The following is a 21,206-nucleotide window of genomic DNA, read 5'->3' as shown; positions in this document are numbered from 1 at the left end:
TGTTTTGGCAAAAGGAAGTAATATTTTAACAGAACCATTGCTTACCCTATGATGCTCCTCGTCCACCTGTTTACAGGGCAGCAGCGGCCAAATCCCACTGACAACATACCACCCCTGCAGCCAATCACTGGCCTCATTGGTCTAGTGCCGATTACCTTGTCATCACTGTGAGCTTTCTGATTGGCTGCAGAGGTCACATGTTGTAGGGAGATGTCACCGCTGCAAACAAATACTCGCGAGGAGCAGCAGGAAGGCAGCACTAGAGCCGCCGAGTCTGACTGCAGCAGGTGACAGGTGATTGACGCACGAGCTCTGACTGCGTACTGCAGAGGAAGGACGCGCATTCTCCTCCCGAGGCCCCTGAGTCGGGGAACGCAATCCTATCCCTATCCCCATCACTCAGGACGCGCATTCCTATTCCCGTCACTCAGGACGCACATTCCTATTCCTATCCCCGTCACTCAGGACGCACATTCCTATTCCTATCCCCGTCACTCAGGACGCACATTCCTATTCCGTCACTCAGGACGCACATTCCTATTCCTATCCCCGTCACTCAGGACGCACATTCCTATTCCTATCCCCGTCACTCAGGACGCACATTCCTATTCCTATCCCCGTCACTCAGGACGCACATTCCTATTCCTATCCCCGTCACTCAGGACGCACATTCCTATTCCTATCCCCGTCACTCAGGACGCACATTCTTATTCCTATCCCCGTCACTCAGGAAGCGCATTCCTATTCCTATCCCCGTCACTCAGGACGCGCATTCTTATTCCTATCCCCGTTACTCAGGACGCACATTCCTATTCCTATCCCCGTCACTCAGGACGCGCATTCCTATTCCTATCCCCGTCACTCAGGACGCACATTCTTATTCCTATCCCCGTCACTCAGGACGCGCATTCCTATTCCTATCCCCGTCACTCAGGACGCGCATTCTTATTCCTATCCCCGTTACTCAGGACGCACATTCTTATTCCTATCCCCGTCACTCAGGACGCGCATTCCTATTCCTATCCCCGTCACTCAGGACGCACATTCTTATTCCTATCCCCGTTACTCAGGACGCACATTCCTATTCCTATTCCCGTCACTCAGGACGCGCATTCCTATTCCCGTCACTCAGGACGCGCATTCCTATTCCTTTCCCCGTCACTCAGGACGCGCATTCTTATTCCTATCCCCGTCACTCAGGACGCACATTCTTATTCCTATCCCCGTTACTCAGGACGCACATTCCTATTCCTATCCCCGTCACTCAAGACGCGCATTCCTATTCCCGTCACTCAGGACGCGCATTCCTATTCCTTTCCCCGTCACTCAGGACGCGCATTCCTATTCCTATCCCCGTCACTCAGGACGTGCATTCCTATTCCCATCCCCGTCACTCAGGACGCACATTCTTATTCCTATCCCCGTTACTCAGGACGCACATTCCTATTCCCGTCACTCAGGACGCGCATTCCTATTCCTTTCCCCGTCACTCAGGACGCGCATTCCTATTCCTATCCCCATCACTCAGGACGTGCATTCCTATTCCTATCCCCGTCACTCAGGACGCGCATTCCTATTCCCGTCACTCAGGACGTGCATTCCTATTCCTTTCCCCGTCACTCAGGACACGCATTCCTATTCCTATCCCCGTCACTCAGGACACGCATTCCTATTCCTATCCCCGTCACTCAGGACACGCATTCCTATTCCTATCCCCTTCACTCAGGACACACATTCCTATTCCTATCCTTGTCACTCAGGACACGCATTCCTATTCCTATCCCCGTCACTCAGGACACGCATTCCTATTCCTATCCCCTTCACTCAGGACACGCATTCCTATTCCTATCCTTGTCACTCAGGACACGCATTCCTATTCCTATCCCCATCACTCAGGACGTGCATTCCTATTCCTATCCCCTTCACTCAGGACACGCATTCCTATTCCTATCCCTCAGGACGCGCATTCCTATACATATCCCCGTCACTCAGGACGCGCATTCCTATTCCTATCCTCGTCACTCAGGACGCACATTCCTATCCTCGTCACTCAGGACGCGCATTCCTATTCCTGTCACTATCACTCAAGACGCGCATTCCTATTTCAATCCCCGTCACTCAGGACGCGCATTCCTATTCCTGTCACTCAGGACGCGCATTCCTATTCCTATCCCCGTCACTCAGGACACGCATTCCTATTTCAATCCCTGTCACTCAGGATGCGCATTCCTATTCCTATCCCCATCACTCAGGACACGCATTCCTATTTCAATCCCCGTCACTCAGGACGCGCATTCTTATTCCTATCCCCGTTACTCAGGACGCACATTCCTATTCCTATCCCCGTCACTCAGGACGCGCATTCCTATTCCTATCCCCGTCACTCAGGACGCACATTCTTATTCCTATCCCCGTCACTCAGGACGCGCATTCCTATTCCTATCCCCGTCACTCAGGACGCGCATTCTTATTCCTATCCCCGTTACTCAGGACGCACATTCTTATTCCTATCCCCGTCACTCAGGACGCGCATTCCTATTCCTATCCCCGTCACTCAGGACGCACATTCTTATTCCTATCCCCGTTACTCAGGACGCACATTCCTATTCCTATCCCCGTCACTCAGGACGCGCATTCCTATTCCCGTCACTCAGGACGCGCATTCCTATTCCTTTCCCCGTCACTCAGGACGCGCATTCTTATTCCTATCCCCGTCACTCAGGACGCACATTCTTATTCCTATCCCCGTTACTCAGGACGCACATTCCTATTCCTATCCCCGTCACTCAAGACGCGCATTCCTATTCCCGTCACTCAGGACGCGCATTCCTATTCCTTTCCCCGTCACTCAGGACGCGCATTCCTATTCCTATCCCCGTCACTCAGGACGTGCATTCCTATTCCCATCCCCGTCACTCAGGACGCACATTCTTATTCCTATCCCCGTTACTCAGGACGCACATTCCTATTCCCGTCACTCAGGACGCGCATTCCTATTCCTTTCCCCGTCACTCAGGACGCGCATTCCTATTCCTATCCCCATCACTCAGGATGTGCATTCCTATTCCTATCCCCGTCACTCAGGACGCGCATTCCTATTCCCGTCACTCAGGACGTGCATTCCTATTCCTTTCCCCGTCACTCAGGACACGCATTCCTATTCCTATCCCCGTCACTCAGGACACGCATTCCTATTCCTATCCCCATCACTCAGGACACGCATTCCTATTCCTATCCCCTTCACTCAGGACACACATTCCTATTCCTATCCTTGTCACTCAGGACACGCATTCCTATTCCTATCCCCGTCACTCAGGACACGCATTCCTATTCCTATCCCCTTCACTCAGGACACGCATTCCTATTCCTATCCTTGTCACTCAGGACACGCATTCCTATTCCTATCCCCATCACTCAGGACGTGCATTCCTATTCCTATCCCCTTCACTCAGGACACGCATTCCTATTCCTATCCCTCAGGACGCGCATTCCTATACATATCCCCGTCACTCAGGACGCGCATTCCTATTCCTATCCTCGTCACTCAGAACGCACATTCCTATCCTCGTCACTCAGGACGCGCATTCCTATTCCTGTCACTATCACTCAAGACGCGCATTCCTATTTCAATCCCCGTCACTCAGGACGCGCATTCCTATTCCTGTCACTCAGGACGCGCATTCTTATTCCTATCCCCGTCACTCAGGACACGCATTCCTATTCCTATCCCCGTCACTCAGGACACGCATTCCTATTCCTATCCCCGTCACTCAGGACACGCATTCCTATTTCAATCCCTGTCACTCAGGACGCGCATTCCTATTCCTATCCCCGTCACTCAGGACGCGCATTCCTATTCCTGTCACTCAGGACGCGCATTCTTATTCCTATCCCCGTCACTCAGGACGCGCATTCCTATTTCAATCCCTGTCACTCAGGACGCGCATTCCTATTCCTGTCACTCAGGACGCGCATTCTTATTCCTATCCCCGTCACTCAGGACACGCATTCCTATTCCTATCCCCGTCACTCAGGACACGCATTCCTATTCCTATCCCCGTCACTCAGGACACGCATTCCTATTCCTATCCCCGTCACTCAGGACGCGCATTCCTATTCCTATCCCCGTCACTCAGGACACGCATTCCTATTCCTATCCCCGTCACTCAGGACACGCATTCCTATTCCTATCCCCGTCACTCAGGACGCGCATTCCTATTCCTATCCCCGTCACTCAGGACGCGCATTCCTATTCCTATCCCCGTCACTCAGGACACGCATTCCTATTCCTATCCCCGTCACTCAGGACACGCATTCCTATTCCTATCCCCGTCACTCAGGACGCGTATTCCTATTTCAATCCCTGTCACTCAGGACGCGCATTCCTATTCCTATCCCCGTCACTCAGGACGCGCATTCCTATTCCTGTCACTCAGGACGCGCATTCTTATTTCTATCCCCGTCACTCAGGACGCGCATTCCTATTTCAATCCCTGTCACTCAGGACGCGCATTCCTATTCCTGTCACTCAGGACGCGCATTCTTATTCCTATCCCCGTCACTCAGGACACGCATTCCTATTCCTATCCCCGTCACTCAGGACACGCATTCCTATTCCTATCCCCGTCACTCAGGACACACATTCCTATTCCTATCCCCGTCACTCAGGACGCGCATTCCTATTCCTATCCCCGTCACTCAGGACACGCATTCCTATTCCTATCCCCGTCACTCAGGACACGCATTCCTATTCCTATCCCCGTCACTCAGGACACACATTCTAATCATAACGTCCGTCTATTAGGATAAACACTGTTATTCGGCAAATTCAAGTTAAAGTTAGAGAGAACAGTTATCTCCTATTTTATGTTTTAGTCAATTACATTTTTCTATCTTTAATTCTGGATTCATGAAGCAAATGTGCCGAGGAAGCCAGAGGTGTTGTATGGATATGCGTCAAGCGTCTGCAGATGAAGCACTGGTCCTGCCCTGCTTCTTCTCTACTATACTCCCGGTTATTACAGGCACAGAAGTAATACAGTAGATACAGTGTCTCACACAACACTCGGGGGAATGCGGTTGACTTGGCACCTCTGCTCCCTCCTAGACAAGACCCTGGATCGTATGGTGTCCTAGTGGTTGAACCCGGAGTTGCTGAGTTAGAACAACCCCTATGGTACATACTCATCTATACACCTTAAAAAAGGCCTAAAATAAAATAAATGGGTCTTGTGACTGTATAATGGTTGAGAGGAGGCTACACTGACTTCAATGGAGTAATGAAAATCACTGCAGGTGACACTACTGGCATCTATAGCTACCATCAATCAGTAATGGGCCGGAAACATCTCTTCCTGGTTGGGATGTGGGCCAAGCTGGGAATGGAAACATTGAATGCTTTTCCATTCACAGACAGCAAGCAGTGGAGGTTAAGTACATGAGGTCTATTAGAGTTGTTGAGTGTCTCATCTTATACTGATGAAGCTTCATTACATAAGATACCAGTTACGTACGCAGGGAAGGGGGAAAATAAAAAAAAAAAAACCACTTATGCCAGTTCTGTTGAGTCAAAAAGCCACAAATGTTGTCGTTACTGTGCAAAAATTGAAATATTACATAGCGCTCGTTACTTTTCAAATGTGGACGTTGTTAGTTATGAAAATAGGTGAAGATTGATGAATTACAACTTTTTAAAAAAAAGTTGCAAAAACGATTCTCCCTATAAGGAGGGCAGTAAAATCTGGAGAATACGCTCTGGAAAGAAGCACTACATGTAAAGAAGCATCAACACTTGCGGATAAATATGCACTATTAATCTTAAAACTTACCGGGAGCGCGGAAGGTTCAGGCAAAAATTCTGCATCTTCCCCAAAGATGAAATCAGGCGGTAATTCTGGGTACTGGGCATTGAACAGGATGTCCCCTATAAAAACGAGAAACACCATCAACCTCAAGAGCGGAGACCCCCCAAACCACCAAATTTACACAATTTCTAGCAAAACCAAACTTCCCCCGGAGTGATCAATGCTGCAACCGTTAACCCCTTCATGACAGTTGCTGTATACAAAGAACAACCGCCAAAGCTTCCAGCGTGAGGATAGACACAGAGCGATCCACAGCCGGCGTCCGCTGCGCCGTACAGGCCAGGACCTAACGTACGTCATATTTCCGCATTTTAGACCCTTTGTGGCCCCAACTTTGTCTGCAGCAACCAATAAGATTACAGATGGCAGGCACAAGGCGCTGTCATCCAGAAATATAGCAGTGAAGCCATCGCTTGGTCACGTCCTCAGTGCAAGTTAAAATATAGAATATTAGTCCAACCACTATAAATTAAAAGAAATAGAAAGTAATAAAAAAATAAATAAAATCCCGGCATTGACTCAATCTTCAGCTTAGCTGCATCCTTAAAGGGTTAAATAAAAGCCATGTTCATAAACCCTGTAAGGGATTTCTTCTTTTTAGTATCCTTATAGCTGGGCATCATGCAATGCACTGACATCCATCCCGTCATCCCGTTAATATGAATAGGTTAAGTGTAATACTTAATTTTTCCTGTGGGGGAGCCTCAGGGAATGTGAACACTTACTGCCAGGTTTTCCCATGGAATACTGCCGATCGCTGGGGGTCCCAGTAAGGGGACACTTTGTAATCCACTAAAAAGAGGGCGCCAGCAAGAAAATGTGGCAGACATATGGGGGCAAAAAGAAGGAGCAATGCAATAAGGGCAGCAAAGAAGTAAAAAGGCTGACGAGATGGAAGCAGAAGTGTACTATTTATTTTCGATTTCAGAATGTAGGGAGTACATAAAACAATAGAGGACAGAAATCGTATCACTTGGGTTACCAAGATTGGTACAACTGTGAGCTAAAAACATGGCACCGCTATGGGTCAGCAAGATTGCCACTGCTATGAGTCAACAAGCACGGCACCGCTATGGGCCAGCAGGAGAGTGGCACCGCTATGGGCCAGCAGGAGAGTGGCACCGCTATGGGCCAGCAGGAGAGTGGCACCGCTATGGGCCAGCAGGAGAGTGGCACCGCTATGGGCCAGCAGGAGAGTGGCACCGCTATGGGCCAGCAGGAGAGTGGCACCGCTATGGGCCAGCAGGAGAGTGGCACCGCTATGGGCCAGCAGGAGAGTGGCACCGCTATGGGCCAGCAGGAGAGTGGCACCGCTATGGGCCAGCAGGAGAGTGGCACCGCTATGGGCCAGCAGGAGAGTGGCACCGCTATGGGCCAGCAGGAGAGTGGCACCGCTATGGGCCAGCAGGAGAGTGGCACCGCTATGGGCCAGCAGGAGAGTGGCACCGCTATGGGCCAGCAGGAGAGTGGCACCGCTATGGGCCAGCAGGAGAGTGGCACCGCTATTGTAGAAGCAAATGAGGCAATGTAGTGTGAATGATGGCGTGACTGTGGTGGACAAAGCCTCACTTTCAGCCACATTGGTACCCGGCCGCTATACGTGACTGAGAAATAATTCTGTTATTACAGTAAAGTCAATCTTCAGTTAAATATCTAATCTTATTCCCTTCCTCTATGAGACGCTGACTGTCTGCAGCTACGAGTAGAGACATAATCTGCACGGTGCCGATGCAGGCAGCAGAAGGCTTCCTGAGGATGATCAGATACAGCTTCTCCTCACCACACTAACTTGTTAAAAATATCAGCGGCAGCCAGAGAGCGAGAGCGCAAGAAAACCGTACAGGAAGCTGCGGCCACACATGACAGGTTGGACCACGCTGACAATCCAAGACATTGGACCACAGGAAACAAAACCAAACCAAGGTGGAAATCGTTATCTAGAAAGTGCAACATCCAAAATGACGACCATCAGTTCACACTGACACCGGAGCAGCCCAATTTATCAGGGTGAAAACAACACTTCTGAGAATAAAAATCACCAGATCAGACGCTGGACAGACAGGACACGAGCAGAGTAGACTGGGAGATTTTAGCTCTGAAGTATTAAGGATTGTGAGTGCAGATATAGAGTGGGATAAAGGCAATATATAGGGGAAGGTCCGCCGACTGTGCACTCATAGCGGGAAAAGTAATGTACACACTAACTGCACCAGCAGAACAGTAAGCGCAGCTCTGGAGTATAATACAGGATGTAACTCAGGATCAGTAATGTAATGTATGTACACAGTGACTGCACCAGCAGAATAGTGAGTGCAGCTCTGGAGTATAATACAGGATGTAACTCAGGATCAGTAATGTAATGTATGTACACAGTGACTGCACCAGCAGAATAGTGAGTGCAGCTCTGGAGTATAATACAGGATGTAACTCAGGATCAGTAATGTAATGTATGTACACAGTGACTGCACCAGCAGAATAGTGAGTGCAGCTCTGGGGAATAATACAGAATGTAACTCAGGATCAGTAATGTAATGTATGTACACAGTGACTGCACCAGCAGAATAGTGAGTGCAGCTCTGGGGTATAATACAGGATGTAACTCAGGATCAGTAATGTAATGTATGTACACAGTGACTGCACCAGCAGAATAGTGAGTGCAGCTCTGGGGTATAATACAGGATGTAACTCAGGATCAGTAATGTAATGTATGTACACAGTGACTGCACCAGCAGAATAGTGAGTGCAGCTCTGGGGAATAATACAGGATGTAACTCAGGATCAGTAATGTAATGTATGTACACAGTGACTGCACCAGCAGAATAGTGAGTGCAGCTCTGGAGTATAATACAGGATGTAACTCAGGATCAGTAATGTAATGTATGTACACAGTGACTGCACCAGCAGAATAGTGAGTGCAGCTCTGGAGTATAATACAGGATATAACTCAGGATCAGTAATGTAATGTATGTACACAGTGACTGCACCAGCAGAATAGTGACTGCAGCTCTGGAGTATAATACAGGATGTAACTCAGGATCAGTAATGTAATGTATGTACACAGTGACTGCACCAGCAGAATAGTGAGTGCAGCTCTGGAGTATAATACAGGATGTAACTCAGGATCAGTAATGTAATGTATGTACACAGTGACTGCACCAGCAGAATAGTGAGTGCAGCTCTGGAGTATAATACAGGATGTAACTCAGGATCAGTAATGTAATGTATGTACACAGTGACTGCACCAGCAGAATAGTGAGTGCAGCTCTGGGGTATAATACAGGATGTAACTCAGGATCAGTGATGTAATGTATGTACACAGTGACTGCACCAGCAGAATAGTGAGTGCAGCTCTGGAGTATAATACAGGATGTAACTCAGGATCAGTGATGTAATGTATGTACACAGTGACTGCACCAGCAGAATAGTGAGTGCAGCTCTGGAGTATAATACAGGATGTAACTCAGGATCAGTAATGTAATGTATGTACACAGTGACTGCACCAGCAGAATAGTGAGTGCAGCTCTGGGGTATAATACAGGATGTAACTCAGGATCAGTAATGTAATGTATGTACACAGCGACTGTACCAGCAGAATAGTGATTGCAGCTCTGGAGTATAATACAGGATCAGTAAATTAATTTATGTACACAGTGACTGCACCAGCTGATTAGTGAGCGCAGCTCTGGAGTATAATACAGGATCAGTAAATTAATGTATGTACACAGTGACTTTTTGCAGATTAATCTGATCTGTAAATGGAATGATATTATAGAATGATAGAATTACTGGATATTTGAGGTTATAATGAAGGAGATCAGAAGGAAATAAGTGGAAATTGCTGAGGCTCCTGAGCACAGAGTCAGTGGGAGCAGCGCCTGATAACCCACATACCAGGCTAAATGGAGAAGGTGGCAGTTACCAGGGAGCGGAGGTCGCAGGGACTAGCAGAAACGTCAGGCGCAGCTGGTTAATAGCTCCCTCATTGTGTGCCTGGTTATTACTGCTATTTTGGGCTGCACTAAGTTTAGCCTGAGCTGCCAGAACACGGGGGCTTCACAGGGGGCCGACATCAGGCTCCATCCAGAGAACACGACATTCTGCAGCATGAATGAGGCCCTGGGTGTACACAGCAGAGTACAGGCCGTAAATACACCGGCACACGGCTACACCGGATCAGCTCCATGCTGGAGGCAGGCAAAGTGCTAATTAGGAGGACTGGATGCAAATTACCAATACGAGAATGCTAATCTGTCCTCCTGCTCCACAACAAAGACCACTGCTTCAGCGACGGTCTGATGATCAGCGGGCGGCTGCAATGCTGAAGATTTCTTTCTTACAAAATGAAAAAAGGGATATTCTCTCCATAGATATTAACGGCATCTTCACAGATTCCACCATTTATGTGTGAAAGAAGGAAACGAAACCTCTGCAACCCCAAGGGAGAATGTGCTGTAAACACCATCCACTCCCATGCACGACTTGAATCCGTGCTGATGCTGCTGTGATCACAAGACTTTCTTACCAAGCAAAGTTGCTCTATAGACACACTGAGCTCGCCGTCACTTATTTCGGTAATTCCTCCTGCAGCCGACATCAGCAATAGACGGAAAGGGCTGCAGTCATTGCTTTTACCACTTACATTGGCATGGGTGGGGGGTAAATAAAGGGCAGCAGAAATTGTTCCAGCAGCTGACTTCAGCAGGGAGAAGGTAAAAGGCTGCAGTAATTCATCCTGCATCTGACATCAGCAGAGAGGTAGTATAAGGTGTTAGCAAGTCCTGCTGCATCCTGCAGCCTGCAGGGAGGAAGTAAAGGGCAAAAGTAATGCTTCCAGCTGCTGACAGCCTTATTTCTTTCTGCAGCTAACATCAGCAGGGGGAAAATAAAGTGCTGCAGTAATTCCTTCTCCTGCTGATACCAGCAACGGGAAAATAAAACACTAAATTAGGTCCTCCTGCATTTGTCGTCAGCAGGGAGGAAGTAAAGGGCTGGATAAAATTACGCCTACTCAAATCAACAAAGTGTGTAGCTTTCAAATCCGGTAAATGAATCTGAATTCACACATCAGGGTGCATTAAAAAGTGGAATACAAATAAATGTAAATGTAACCTTAAGGCTGTGTTCACACGTTGCGTTTTTTTTCCCGCGGTTTTACCAAATAAACCGCGTCAAAAAAGAAGCTTCCCATTCATTTTAATGAATTCCACACTTTCTGTGCACATTGATGCGTTTTTTCCGCAAAAAAAATCGCATCGCGGTAAAAAACGCAGCATGCTCATTAATTTTGCGGAAAATTCCACATTTCTATCTATTTTCTATGTGACTGGGGACGTGCGGAAAAAAAAAAAACGCAGAAAAAAACGCGCGTTTTCTGGGAAGGAGTCCAGTTTTCATGCAGAAATTTTCTGCATACGTGTGCACATAGCCTTAAGGGGCTGCCTCTGATGCATTAGAAATTTTTACTGAATCAGGCAAAAACCGTCTAGATCTGCTGTACAGGAAGCGGGAGGGTCTTTGCCTCCCTCTACAGGAAGCGGGAGGGTCTTTGCCTCCCTCTACAGGAAGCGGGAGGGTCTTTGGTTCCCTCTACAGGAAGCGGGAGGGTCTTTGGTTCCCTCTACAGGAAGCGGGAGGGTCTTTGGTTCCCTCTACAGGAAGCGGGAGGGTCTTTGGTTCCCTCTACAGGAAGCGGGAGGGTCTTTGGTTCCCTCTACAGGAAGCGGGAGGGTCTTTGGTTCCCTCTACAGGAAGCGGGAGGGTCTTTGGTTCCCTCTACAGGAAGCGGGAGGGTCTTTGGTTCCCTCTACAGGAAGCGGGAGGGTCTTTGGTTCCCTCTACAGGAAGCGGGAGGGTCTTTGGTTCCTTCTACAGGAAGCGGGAGGGTCTTTGGTTCCTTCTACAGGAAGCGGGAGGGTCTTTGGTTCCTTCTACAGGAAGCGGGAGGGTCTTTGGTTCCTTCTACAGGAAGCGGGAGGGTCTTTGGTTCCTTCTACAGGAAGCGGGAGGGTCTTTGGTTCCTTCTACAGGAAGCGGGAGGGTCTTTGGTTCCTTCTACAGGAAGCGGGAGGGTCTTTGGTTCCTTCTACAGGAAGCGGGAGGGTCTTTGGTTCCTTCTACAGGAAGCGGGAGGGTCTTTGGTTCCTTCTACAGGAAGCGGGAGGGTCTTTGGTTCCTTCTACAGGAAGCGGGAGGGTCTTTGGTTCCTTCTACAGGAAGCGGGAGGGTCTTTGGTTCCTTCTACAGGAAGCGGGAGGGTCTTTGGTTCCTTCTACAGGAAGCGGGAGGGTCTTTGGTTCCTTCTACAGGAAGCGGGAGGGTCTTTGGTTCCTTCTACAGGAAGCGGGAGGGTCTTTGGTTCCTTCTACAGGAAGCGGGAGGGTCTTTGGTTCCTTCTACAGGAAGCGGGAGGGTCTTTGGTTCCTTCTACAGGAAGCGGGAGGGTCTTTGGTTCCTTCTACAGGAAGCGGGAGGGTCTTTGGTTCCTTCTACAGGAAGCGGGAGGGTCTTTGGTTCCTTCTACAGGAAGCGGGAGGGTCTTTGGTTCCTTCTACAGGAAGCGGGAGGGTCTTTGGTTCCTTCTACAGGAAGCGGGAGGGTCTTTGGTTCCTTCTACAGGAAGCGGGAGGGTCTTTGGTTCCTTCTACAGGAAGCGGGAGGGTCTTTGGTTCCTTCTACAGGAAGCGGGAGGGTCTTTGGTTCCTTCTACAGGAAGCGGGAGGGTCTTTGGTTCCTTCTACAGGAAGCGGGAGGGTCTGTCTCCCTACAGGAAGGAGCGGACGCGTTTCTGTCTTTCTACAGGTAGTCGGACCTTTTTTCTCTCTACAGGAAGTAAGGATGGGTACTTTGTCTTTCTAGAGTCAGTAAGTGGGCCTTTGTCCCTCTACGGGAGGGTCTTTGTCTCTCTACATGAAGTGGGAGGGTCTTTGGCTCCCTCTACAGGAAGTGGGAGGGTCTTTGACACCTTCTTATTGCATAAGAAGGTGGGTTGTTTTTTTTCTCAGCTCCTGTTCTCCTGATTGAACACATGCATGACAGAAAGGCAGGTTTTTATTTTAGGCTAGGCATGCTATTGGGCAATGAGACGATTAATTCATTTTGGGAAGTGAGTGAAAGAAAGTTCCTGCACCTACAGTGATGGCAGATTGCTGATGAAAAAGAGGTGCACACAACTCGCCCTCTAGTGGTGAGAACTCAATTTTTTACAAACATGTTTGTGGGGAAAGAGACAAAAGGAAATTCTGGCAAGTTTGCCATTCTGAAAACTGTTCACATTGTCCGGGCAAAGAGAACACAATACGATCAGCTTCTAACCATTAAGGAGGGCTCAGAGTGGAGGCGCCCTTTAAGAAGGTTGAATTAAAAGTTGGCCCATCAATCAATGAAATATTATTTAATATTTCTGCATTTATTGAAGAGCTCAAAGGTGAAAAAACTGCAAATAAAGTAAATGATAAACTGTGTGTGTGAATAATCCCCTCTGTGGAGGAGACGTCCGTGCCATGATCCGCTCTCCTACGGCCGCGCCTGTGCTGCCCCCATCTCTCGGCTATGGAATAGATTTTTATGAAACGAGTCCACGTGACATGAAGCAGATACTCACACTTCAGCGTCTCCCCGGCATACGGTATGTGGAGCTTGAAGCGATCGCAGCTGGGTCCGGGGGTCAGGGAGGTGCAACTAGAAGAAAAAGAAAGACGGTGACAGCCAAATGACCAAATGCCGGATACCACTGCCGCAGGACGCCGACTGGGAGGTGGCGAGGAGGTCCCCAATTCTGGAACAGTTGTAAGATCTCTGCTTGCTGTCTGTAAAAGGAAACAGTCATCGCTTGCAACCTGACAACTCAGAGCAGCTGCAGTGATCGCTGGAAGAGACGGCTGAAATACTCTGCACCCGGCTGAGTTACTGGGAGACGATGAGGACGGGTATCAGGGCTGGATGCCGTCAGCTGTGTACACTGCTCCGGGTCAGTAATTGCGGATACTAACGCTTGGACGGTGCGGGATTACGACATTACATGTCAGATCCCTGCTGTACGCTCTCCTTCCTCTCACAGGCCGATACTGCAGCTGCATCCCCCTCCTCCCGCTTTACCGTCTATCCACTACTATTATATCTTTTGAATGATTTTTACGGTAACACTGAGTATTCTAATCATTCAGAGGATGAAGCTAAAAATAAGAAATTACCGGCAGCAGGAAGGTGACGGAGATAACCCCTTCCCTTAGGCCTGTGTTCAGAAGAATTGCCCATTTTTCATCCACAAGGTGTTAATTTTGGAGGTCTGTTTTCATGTCATCTAGATCGCCCTTTTGATTTTACAGTCGTTCTTTACATTCACAATTAAAATAAAACCGACACCAGGCCTAATAGTTTCCTATGTCATCTTTGAGCAGGATCCGAAGAAACAGACGTCGCGAGGACGGTGTCCGGTATTTTACATATCCATCGAGATTAATGGGAGAATTGTAAAATGAAAGACCGGCGCATGCTGTGTTTTACTCCGCACGGACATCTGACCCCCACATACACACACTGGCCCGTGTGAGATCGGTTTTCCTAAACGGTGGTGTGAACGAGGCCTTAGTGAGACACATCAGACCATCGTGCTAATACGCACTTGTGCAAAATCATCCAGCAGTTCTTTCTATGAAACAAGTAAAACAGAAGATGGTGGGGGAAGAAGCCAAAAATTGTCACGTACAAATGGCATCATAATCATTGGTTCTGGCAGCACATGGCCCAGTGTGAGCTGGGAATGTGCTGCCGATACCACGTGCTGTCGAGGGGGATGGAGCGAGATCACTGCGATCGTTCTGGTCCCATCACATTTCATTTGCCTCTGTACACAGAACGACTTGCGTACAACAGAGCAGCGCTCATTAATGGTGCCCTACGGTCAGAGTCACACACCGAGATTGTGGCTGTTAAAAAACCAACCAAAGATCGGCTATGTGCGTGCCAATCGGGGGTATATAACGGCCCGGTTAGAAATACTGACCGTAATCTTACACACAGAGAATGAGGATTCTGCATCATGTTGTCGGCAGCACAACACCTCTGCACATGGGACAAAGTGCTGCCGAGAAAGGCATCTTCTGAGTCAGCTTAAAAATCATCGCATCTGACAACTGAGCATTTTGCTGACCTGTTTATACAGGCTAATAATATGAAGAAAGAGTTATCATGGTCCTCGATCATTGGCTGGTCATGGAATAATATACTGGAGGGAGGGCTCCGCGGGAACGAGGGGCTTTTATTAGAGAGAGCGTGAATAAAAGAACAAAAGGAAACACTAGAGGGTCTGCACCGTAAGCTACATGTGACATCAGCGGAACTGCAATGTTCAGCCGCAGGTACATATCACATGGAAGCTTAGACACTGCCTACTTATAACTACATAAAATGGGGGTAGTTAATGCACCGCAAACCATCAACTGGAATATGTCTGGGCAGGTTTACATGTAAACATGTTTTTTTTTTCCAGTCAATGACAGCAAGCAGAGATAATTACAAATGGTAAAGAAAGGAAATAAAAAAGGAGGAAATTTATGTGAAAAAAAAGTCTACAAGTAGACCTGGCCCCGACGCGCGTCCTTCATCCAAAGATGGCACAAAAAAATTTATCCAAATGCAAACTATTAAGATTTGGAAGTCCTCAGTTGTTGATATCTAAAGGCTAACTCAAAAGATGGTAACAAATTGCATGCTCTTGAGACTACTCTGGTCTCTTCATCAGGCACAGAATAATGCAATAGATAAGACAAGTGACGTGAAACAGAACTATCAGTATGGGAAGGGGAGAGGGAATGGGAATCTTTGTACTCCATTATCACACACAAGGATGAATTAAATGATGCAAAGTCTCCATGGAAAATTAAGGAATTGATGCAAATCTATCTACAGGAGATGGCACAGCGATGGGAAGTAAAATGGCTCCACAGGACACAAATCTTTTCATGGCCAAGCTTGAAAGTGACTTCTTGTTCTCATGTCCAATCAGACCTCTGGCCTATCGCCGTTACATTGACGATGTTTTTATCATGTGGACGGAGTCTGAGCAGCACCTAAAGACGTTCCATGAACAGATTAAATCGATTTCATCCCACCATTAACTTAACACTCAACTGCTCCAGGACGGAGATTAACTTTTTGGACACCATCATTGAGCTACAGAACAATGAAATAGAGACATCCCTGTATCAGAAGCCAATGGACCATCCAACATACCGTAAATGGGACAGTTTCCATCCAAAACACATAAAAAAAAACTAGATTGTCTACAGACAAGCCATCAGACACAATCGGAGATGTTCCACCCCAGTGGAGAGAGACAAACACCTTGGTGGCCTCGAGAGATCTTTTCTGAAGGAGGGCTGTTGTGAGTTCATTTTCCCCTTCACCATTGAGGTCTGATGATCTCCCTCGTTTGGTGAAGGAAGGTAGTTAGGCTGATTACAAAGCACCTGAGCAGAATGATGATGACTGGGTGACTGGAATTGCTGACTGGATATAAGGCAGCCGACCCGCTTCTGCCTTGCGGGTGATTTCTCTGAGGGATTCTAGGAGACCAGTCTGATTCCTGCTCCTCAAAAGCTAAGTTTTCTGCTCTACTTTTTGCATTTGTGTTGTGGTTTTGTTTTGCCTTGTTTTTCTGGATTTCTGCCTTCCCCTGCTGGGTGAGCTGAATTCCTTTTTGCTCTGTCTTCAGAAAATACCTGAGTACTGATATAGTCTTTTTGAAGCCTAGCGTCTTCAGGGCTTTTTTCCCTATCAGTCTGTTGGCTCTTGTTTTGAGAGGGTTTTGGCGGATTACAGACAGCAGCTTTTCTATCCTGTCCTATTTAGTTAGCTTGGGCCCCATCATTTGCTCAGCCTATCTTTCTATCTGTGTTAGTGTTTTTTCTTCTTGCTTCACCGTCATTATATGTTGGGGGCTGCCTATTGCTTTGGGGTCTGCTCTGGGGAAGTTTAGATTTCCCTTTCTGTCTTTAGGCTATGTAGTTCTCCGGCTGTGATCGAGGGGTCAAGGGCACCTTAGGAACCCCCCACGGCTACTGCTAGTTGCTGTTGTTAGGTTCAGGGGTCTGCAATCCGATAGCTTCCAACTTCTCTGGTTTTCTGGACTTAGCTAGTATTTCTGTTTTTGCCTCCTACGGTGACTCATTCATAACAATCACCCGCCATACCGCAGATCCTAGGGTACTCAATAGCAGGAAAGAATTGTATAAAAAAAAAAAAAAAAAAAAAGAAGTGTGTATATTTTTTCCTCTATATCTCTGAGGCCGTAGGGGGATTTTTTTTTTCTCTCAATGGAGATAAAGCAATTGTCTGATCGTGTGGAGCAGCTCGCTGCGGAAGTGCGGGGAATTTCCGCCTGCCTTGCTCATTCACATGCTGCTGAACCAAAGATCCCTACTCCTGATGTGTTTTTTGGGGATCGGTCTAAATTTTTGAATTTCAAAAATAATTGTAAATTATTTTTTGCCTTGAAGCCTAACTCGTCAGGGAGCTCCGCGCAGCAGGTTAAAATTGTCATCTCTTTGCTGCGTGGCGATCCCCAGGATTGGGTGTTTTCTTTGAAACCAGATGATCCTATTCTGACTAATGTGAACGCATTTTTTCAAGCCTTGGGGTTGTTGTATGACGAACATAATGCTATTCATCAGGCTGAAAAGACCCTGTTGGCATTGAGCCAGGGTCGAGATTCTGCAGAACTGTACTGTCAAAAATTCCGAAAGTGGGCGGTACTTACTACCTGGAATGATAATGCCTTGGCTGCTCTCTTTCGGAAGGGTTTGTCAGAAGCCGTAAAAGATACTATGGTGGGATTTCCTGTTCCCTCTGGTCTTGACGATTCTATGTCATTAGCCATTCAGGTTGATCGGCGTTTACGTGAACGCAGGACTGCACGAGAGGTGTTGCCACCTGTGGAACAAGTGTCTGAACCTATGCAATGTGATAGAGTTTTGTGGGAGCAACGTCAGGAGTTCAGAAGGCGTAATAAGCTGTGTTTTTTTTGTGGAGATGCCTCGCATATTATTTCTGTCTGTCCTAAACGAGAGAAACGTTGTGCACACACGTTTTCTGTGGGTGGTGTTCAACCTAAGTTTCTTCTGGCAATTACTCTGATCTGCTCCCTGTCCACATTTTCCGCCAAGGCTTTTGTGGATTCGGGAGCAGCCCTGAACCTAATGGACTTGGATTTTGCTAAACGTTGTGGATTTCCGATGACACCTCTGCGGACGCCTATCCCTTTGATGCTACTCCTTTGGCGAAAAATAAACCCCAGTTTTGGACCCAGGTGGTAATGCGGGTCGCCCCAGACCATCAAGAAAATTGCAGATTTTTGGTGTTGCATAATTTGCATGATACCATTGTTCTGGGGTTTCCCTGGTTGCAAATTCATAATCCAGTTTTGGATTGGAAATCCGTGTCTGTGGTGAGTTGGGGTTGTCGGTGTGCCCTTAGTGAGGCTCCGGTTTTTTCCACCTCTCCTCAGTCGCATGATGTTCCTGACTATTTGGCTGACTTTTATGATGTATTTAGTGAGAATGAGTCTGCGTCTCTGCCTCCTCATAGGAGTTATGACTGTGCAATTGAACTGAGCCCGGGGTGTAAATTTCCCAAGGGTCGGCTCTTCAATTTATCTGTACCCGAGCACGAGGCTATGCGATCCTATATTAACCACTTCCTGACATCCGACGTACTATCCTGTCCATGGGATCCGGGCCCCTATGCCCATGGACGGGATAGTACGTCTACCGCGATCAGCGGCGCCCACGTGGTAAGCGCCGCTAATCGCGGCCGGGTGTCGGCTGATTATCACAGCTGACACCCGGCACAATGTGTCAGGGGCGGTCACGGACCGCCCCCAACACGTTAACCCCTTGCACACCGCGATCAAACATGATCGCGGTGTACCGGGGGTTAAAGGGAAGTATCGGCAGGGAGGGGGCTCCCTCCGTGCTTCCCTGAGCCCCCCATGGCAGCGCAATGTGCAGCGCTGCTGCGGGGGGCTCCTTTCCTGCAGGCCCCCCGAATCCAAGATGGCGACGGGGGCCTTCGGGGGCCTGCAGGAAGCAGGCTTCCTCAGTGCCTGCAAAGCGCAGGCATGAGGAAGCCTTCTGCACTGCCTGTGACAGATCGCTGATCTGTCACAGTGATCTGTGATGTGACAGATCAGCGATCTGTCACAGGACAGTGATGTCCCACCTGGGACTATTTAATAAAGTTAAAAAAAAAAATAAAAAAAGTGTGAAAATAATTTAAAAAAAAAAAAAAAAAAAAAAAAAAAAAAAAAATCGCCAAATAAATTAGAAAAAGAAAAAAAATATTCCCCCAAATAAATCTATTTTTTGGAAATAAAAAAAAAAACAATAAAAGTACACATATTAGGTATTGCCGCGTACGTAACGACCCGCCCTATAAAACTGTCCCATTAGTTAACCCCTTTAGCGAACCGCTTAAAAAATAAAAAGCGAAGCAAAAAGTAATGATTTATTATCATACCGCCAAACAAAGTGTAATAACGCGCGATCAAAAAGACGCATATAAATATCCATGGTACCGCTGAAAATGTCATCTTGTCCCGCAAAAAACGAGCCGCCACACAGCATCATCAGCGAAAAAATGAAAAAGTTATAGCTCGCAGAATAAAGCGATGCAAAAATAATTATTTTTTATATAAAATAGTTTTCATTGCATAAAACCGACAAAACATAAAAAAACGACCTAAATGAGGTATCGCTGTAACCGTACTGACCCGAAGAATAAAACCGCTTTATCAATTTTACCGCACGCGGAACGGTGTAAACGCACCCCCCCAAAAGAAATTCATGAAAAGCTGGTTTTTGTTCATTCTGCATCCCAAAAATCGGAATAAAAAGCGATCAAAAAATGTCACGTGCCCGAAAATGGTACCGATAAAAACGTCAACTCGTCCCGCAAAAAATAAGACCTCACATGACTCGGTGGGTCAAAATACGGAAAAATTATAGCTCTCAATATGTGGTGATACAAAAACTATTTTTACAATAAAAGGCGTCTTTTAGCGTGCGACAGCTGCCAAACATAAAAACCGCCATAAATAGTAAATCAAACCCCCCGTTATCACCCCCCTTAGTTAGGGAAAAATAATAAAATTAAAAAAATGTATTTATTTCCATTTTTCCATTAGGGTTAGGGTTAGGGCTAGGGTTAGGGCTAGGGTTAAGGCTAGGGGTGTGTTGGGGTTCGGGTTGGAGTTATAATTGGGGGTTTCCACTGTTTGGGCACATCAGGTGCTCTCCAAACGCAACATGGCGTCTGATCTCAATTCCAGCCAATTCTGAGTTGAAAAAGTCAAATGGTGCTCCTTCCCTTCCAAGCTCTGCCATGCGCCCAAACAGTGTTTTACCCCCACATGTAGGGTATCAGCCTACTCAGGACAAATTGCAAAACAATTTTTGGGGTCTAATTTCTCCTGTTACCCTTAGGAAAATAAAAAATTGGGGGCAAAAATATCAATTTTGTGGAAAAAAATGAATTTGTATTTTCACGTCCGAGCGTTATAAACGTCTGTTAAGCACTTAGGGGTTCAAAGTGCTCACCACACATCTAGATAAGTTCCTTAGGGGGTCTAGTTTCCAAAATGGGGTCATTTGTGGGGGGTTTCCACTGTTTAGGTACATTAGGGGCTCTCCAAAGGCAACATGACACCCGCAGACCATTCCATCAAAGTCTGCATTCCAAAACGTCACTACTTCCCTTCCGAGCCCTGACGTGTGTCCATACAGTAGTTTTCTCCCACATACGGGGTGTCAGCGTACTCAGGACAAATTGGACAACAACTTTTGGGGTTCAATTTCTCCTGTTACCCTTGGGAAAATAAAAAAATTGGGGACTAATTGATCATGTTTGTGGAAAAAACACGATTTTTTTATTCTCATGCCCTGGCATTATAAACTTCTGTGAAGCCCTTGGGGGTTCAAAGTGCTCACCACACATCTAGATAAGTTCCTTAGGGGGTCTAGTTTACAAAATGGTGTCATTTGTGGGGGGTTTACACTGTTTAGGTACATCAGGGGTTTTCCAATCGTGACATGGTGTCCGATCTCAATTCCAGCCAAAAACGTCAAATGGCGCTGCTTCCCTTCCGAGCTCTGCCATGCGCCCAAATAGTGGTTTACCCCCACATGTGGGGTATCAGCGTACTCAGGACAAATTGCACAATTACTTTTAGGGTCCCGTTACCCTTGGAAAAATAAGAATTGAGGGTGAAAAGATCATTTTTGTGGAAAAAATATGTTTTTTTAATTGTACGGCTGTATGTTATAAACTTCTGTGAAGCCCTTGGGGGTT

General features: G+C 47.2%; 1 protein-coding gene across 6 annotated transcripts in view; it reads right to left on the bottom strand.

Annotated features, from left to right (window-relative positions):
• Nucleotides 1-21,206, bottom strand: part of BABAM2 (BRISC and BRCA1 A complex member 2) — a 142,420-nt gene that overhangs the window by 104,735 nt on the left and 16,479 nt on the right. For all 6 annotated transcript variants that reach the window (XM_073556334.1, XM_073556332.1, XM_073556333.1 and 3 more), the window contains exons 3-4: nucleotides 13,465-13,541; nucleotides 5,829-5,923 (exon numbers count right to left, since the gene is read on the bottom strand). In XM_073556334.1, coding sequence (XP_073412435.1) covers nucleotides 5,829-5,923; nucleotides 13,465-13,541 — 172 coding nt within the window. The remainder of the gene's footprint in view (nucleotides 1-5,828; nucleotides 5,924-13,464; nucleotides 13,542-21,206) is intronic.

This window comes from Dendrobates tinctorius, unplaced genomic scaffold, assembly GCF_039654945.1.
Source record: "Dendrobates tinctorius isolate UK_male_01 unplaced genomic scaffold, ASM3965494v1 ptg000232l, whole genome shotgun sequence".
NCBI lineage: Eukaryota > Metazoa > Chordata > Amphibia > Anura > Dendrobatidae > Dendrobates > Dendrobates tinctorius.
The sequence above is the reverse complement of the archived record's forward strand: the minus strand, read 5'-3'. Positions and strand labels throughout refer to the sequence as shown.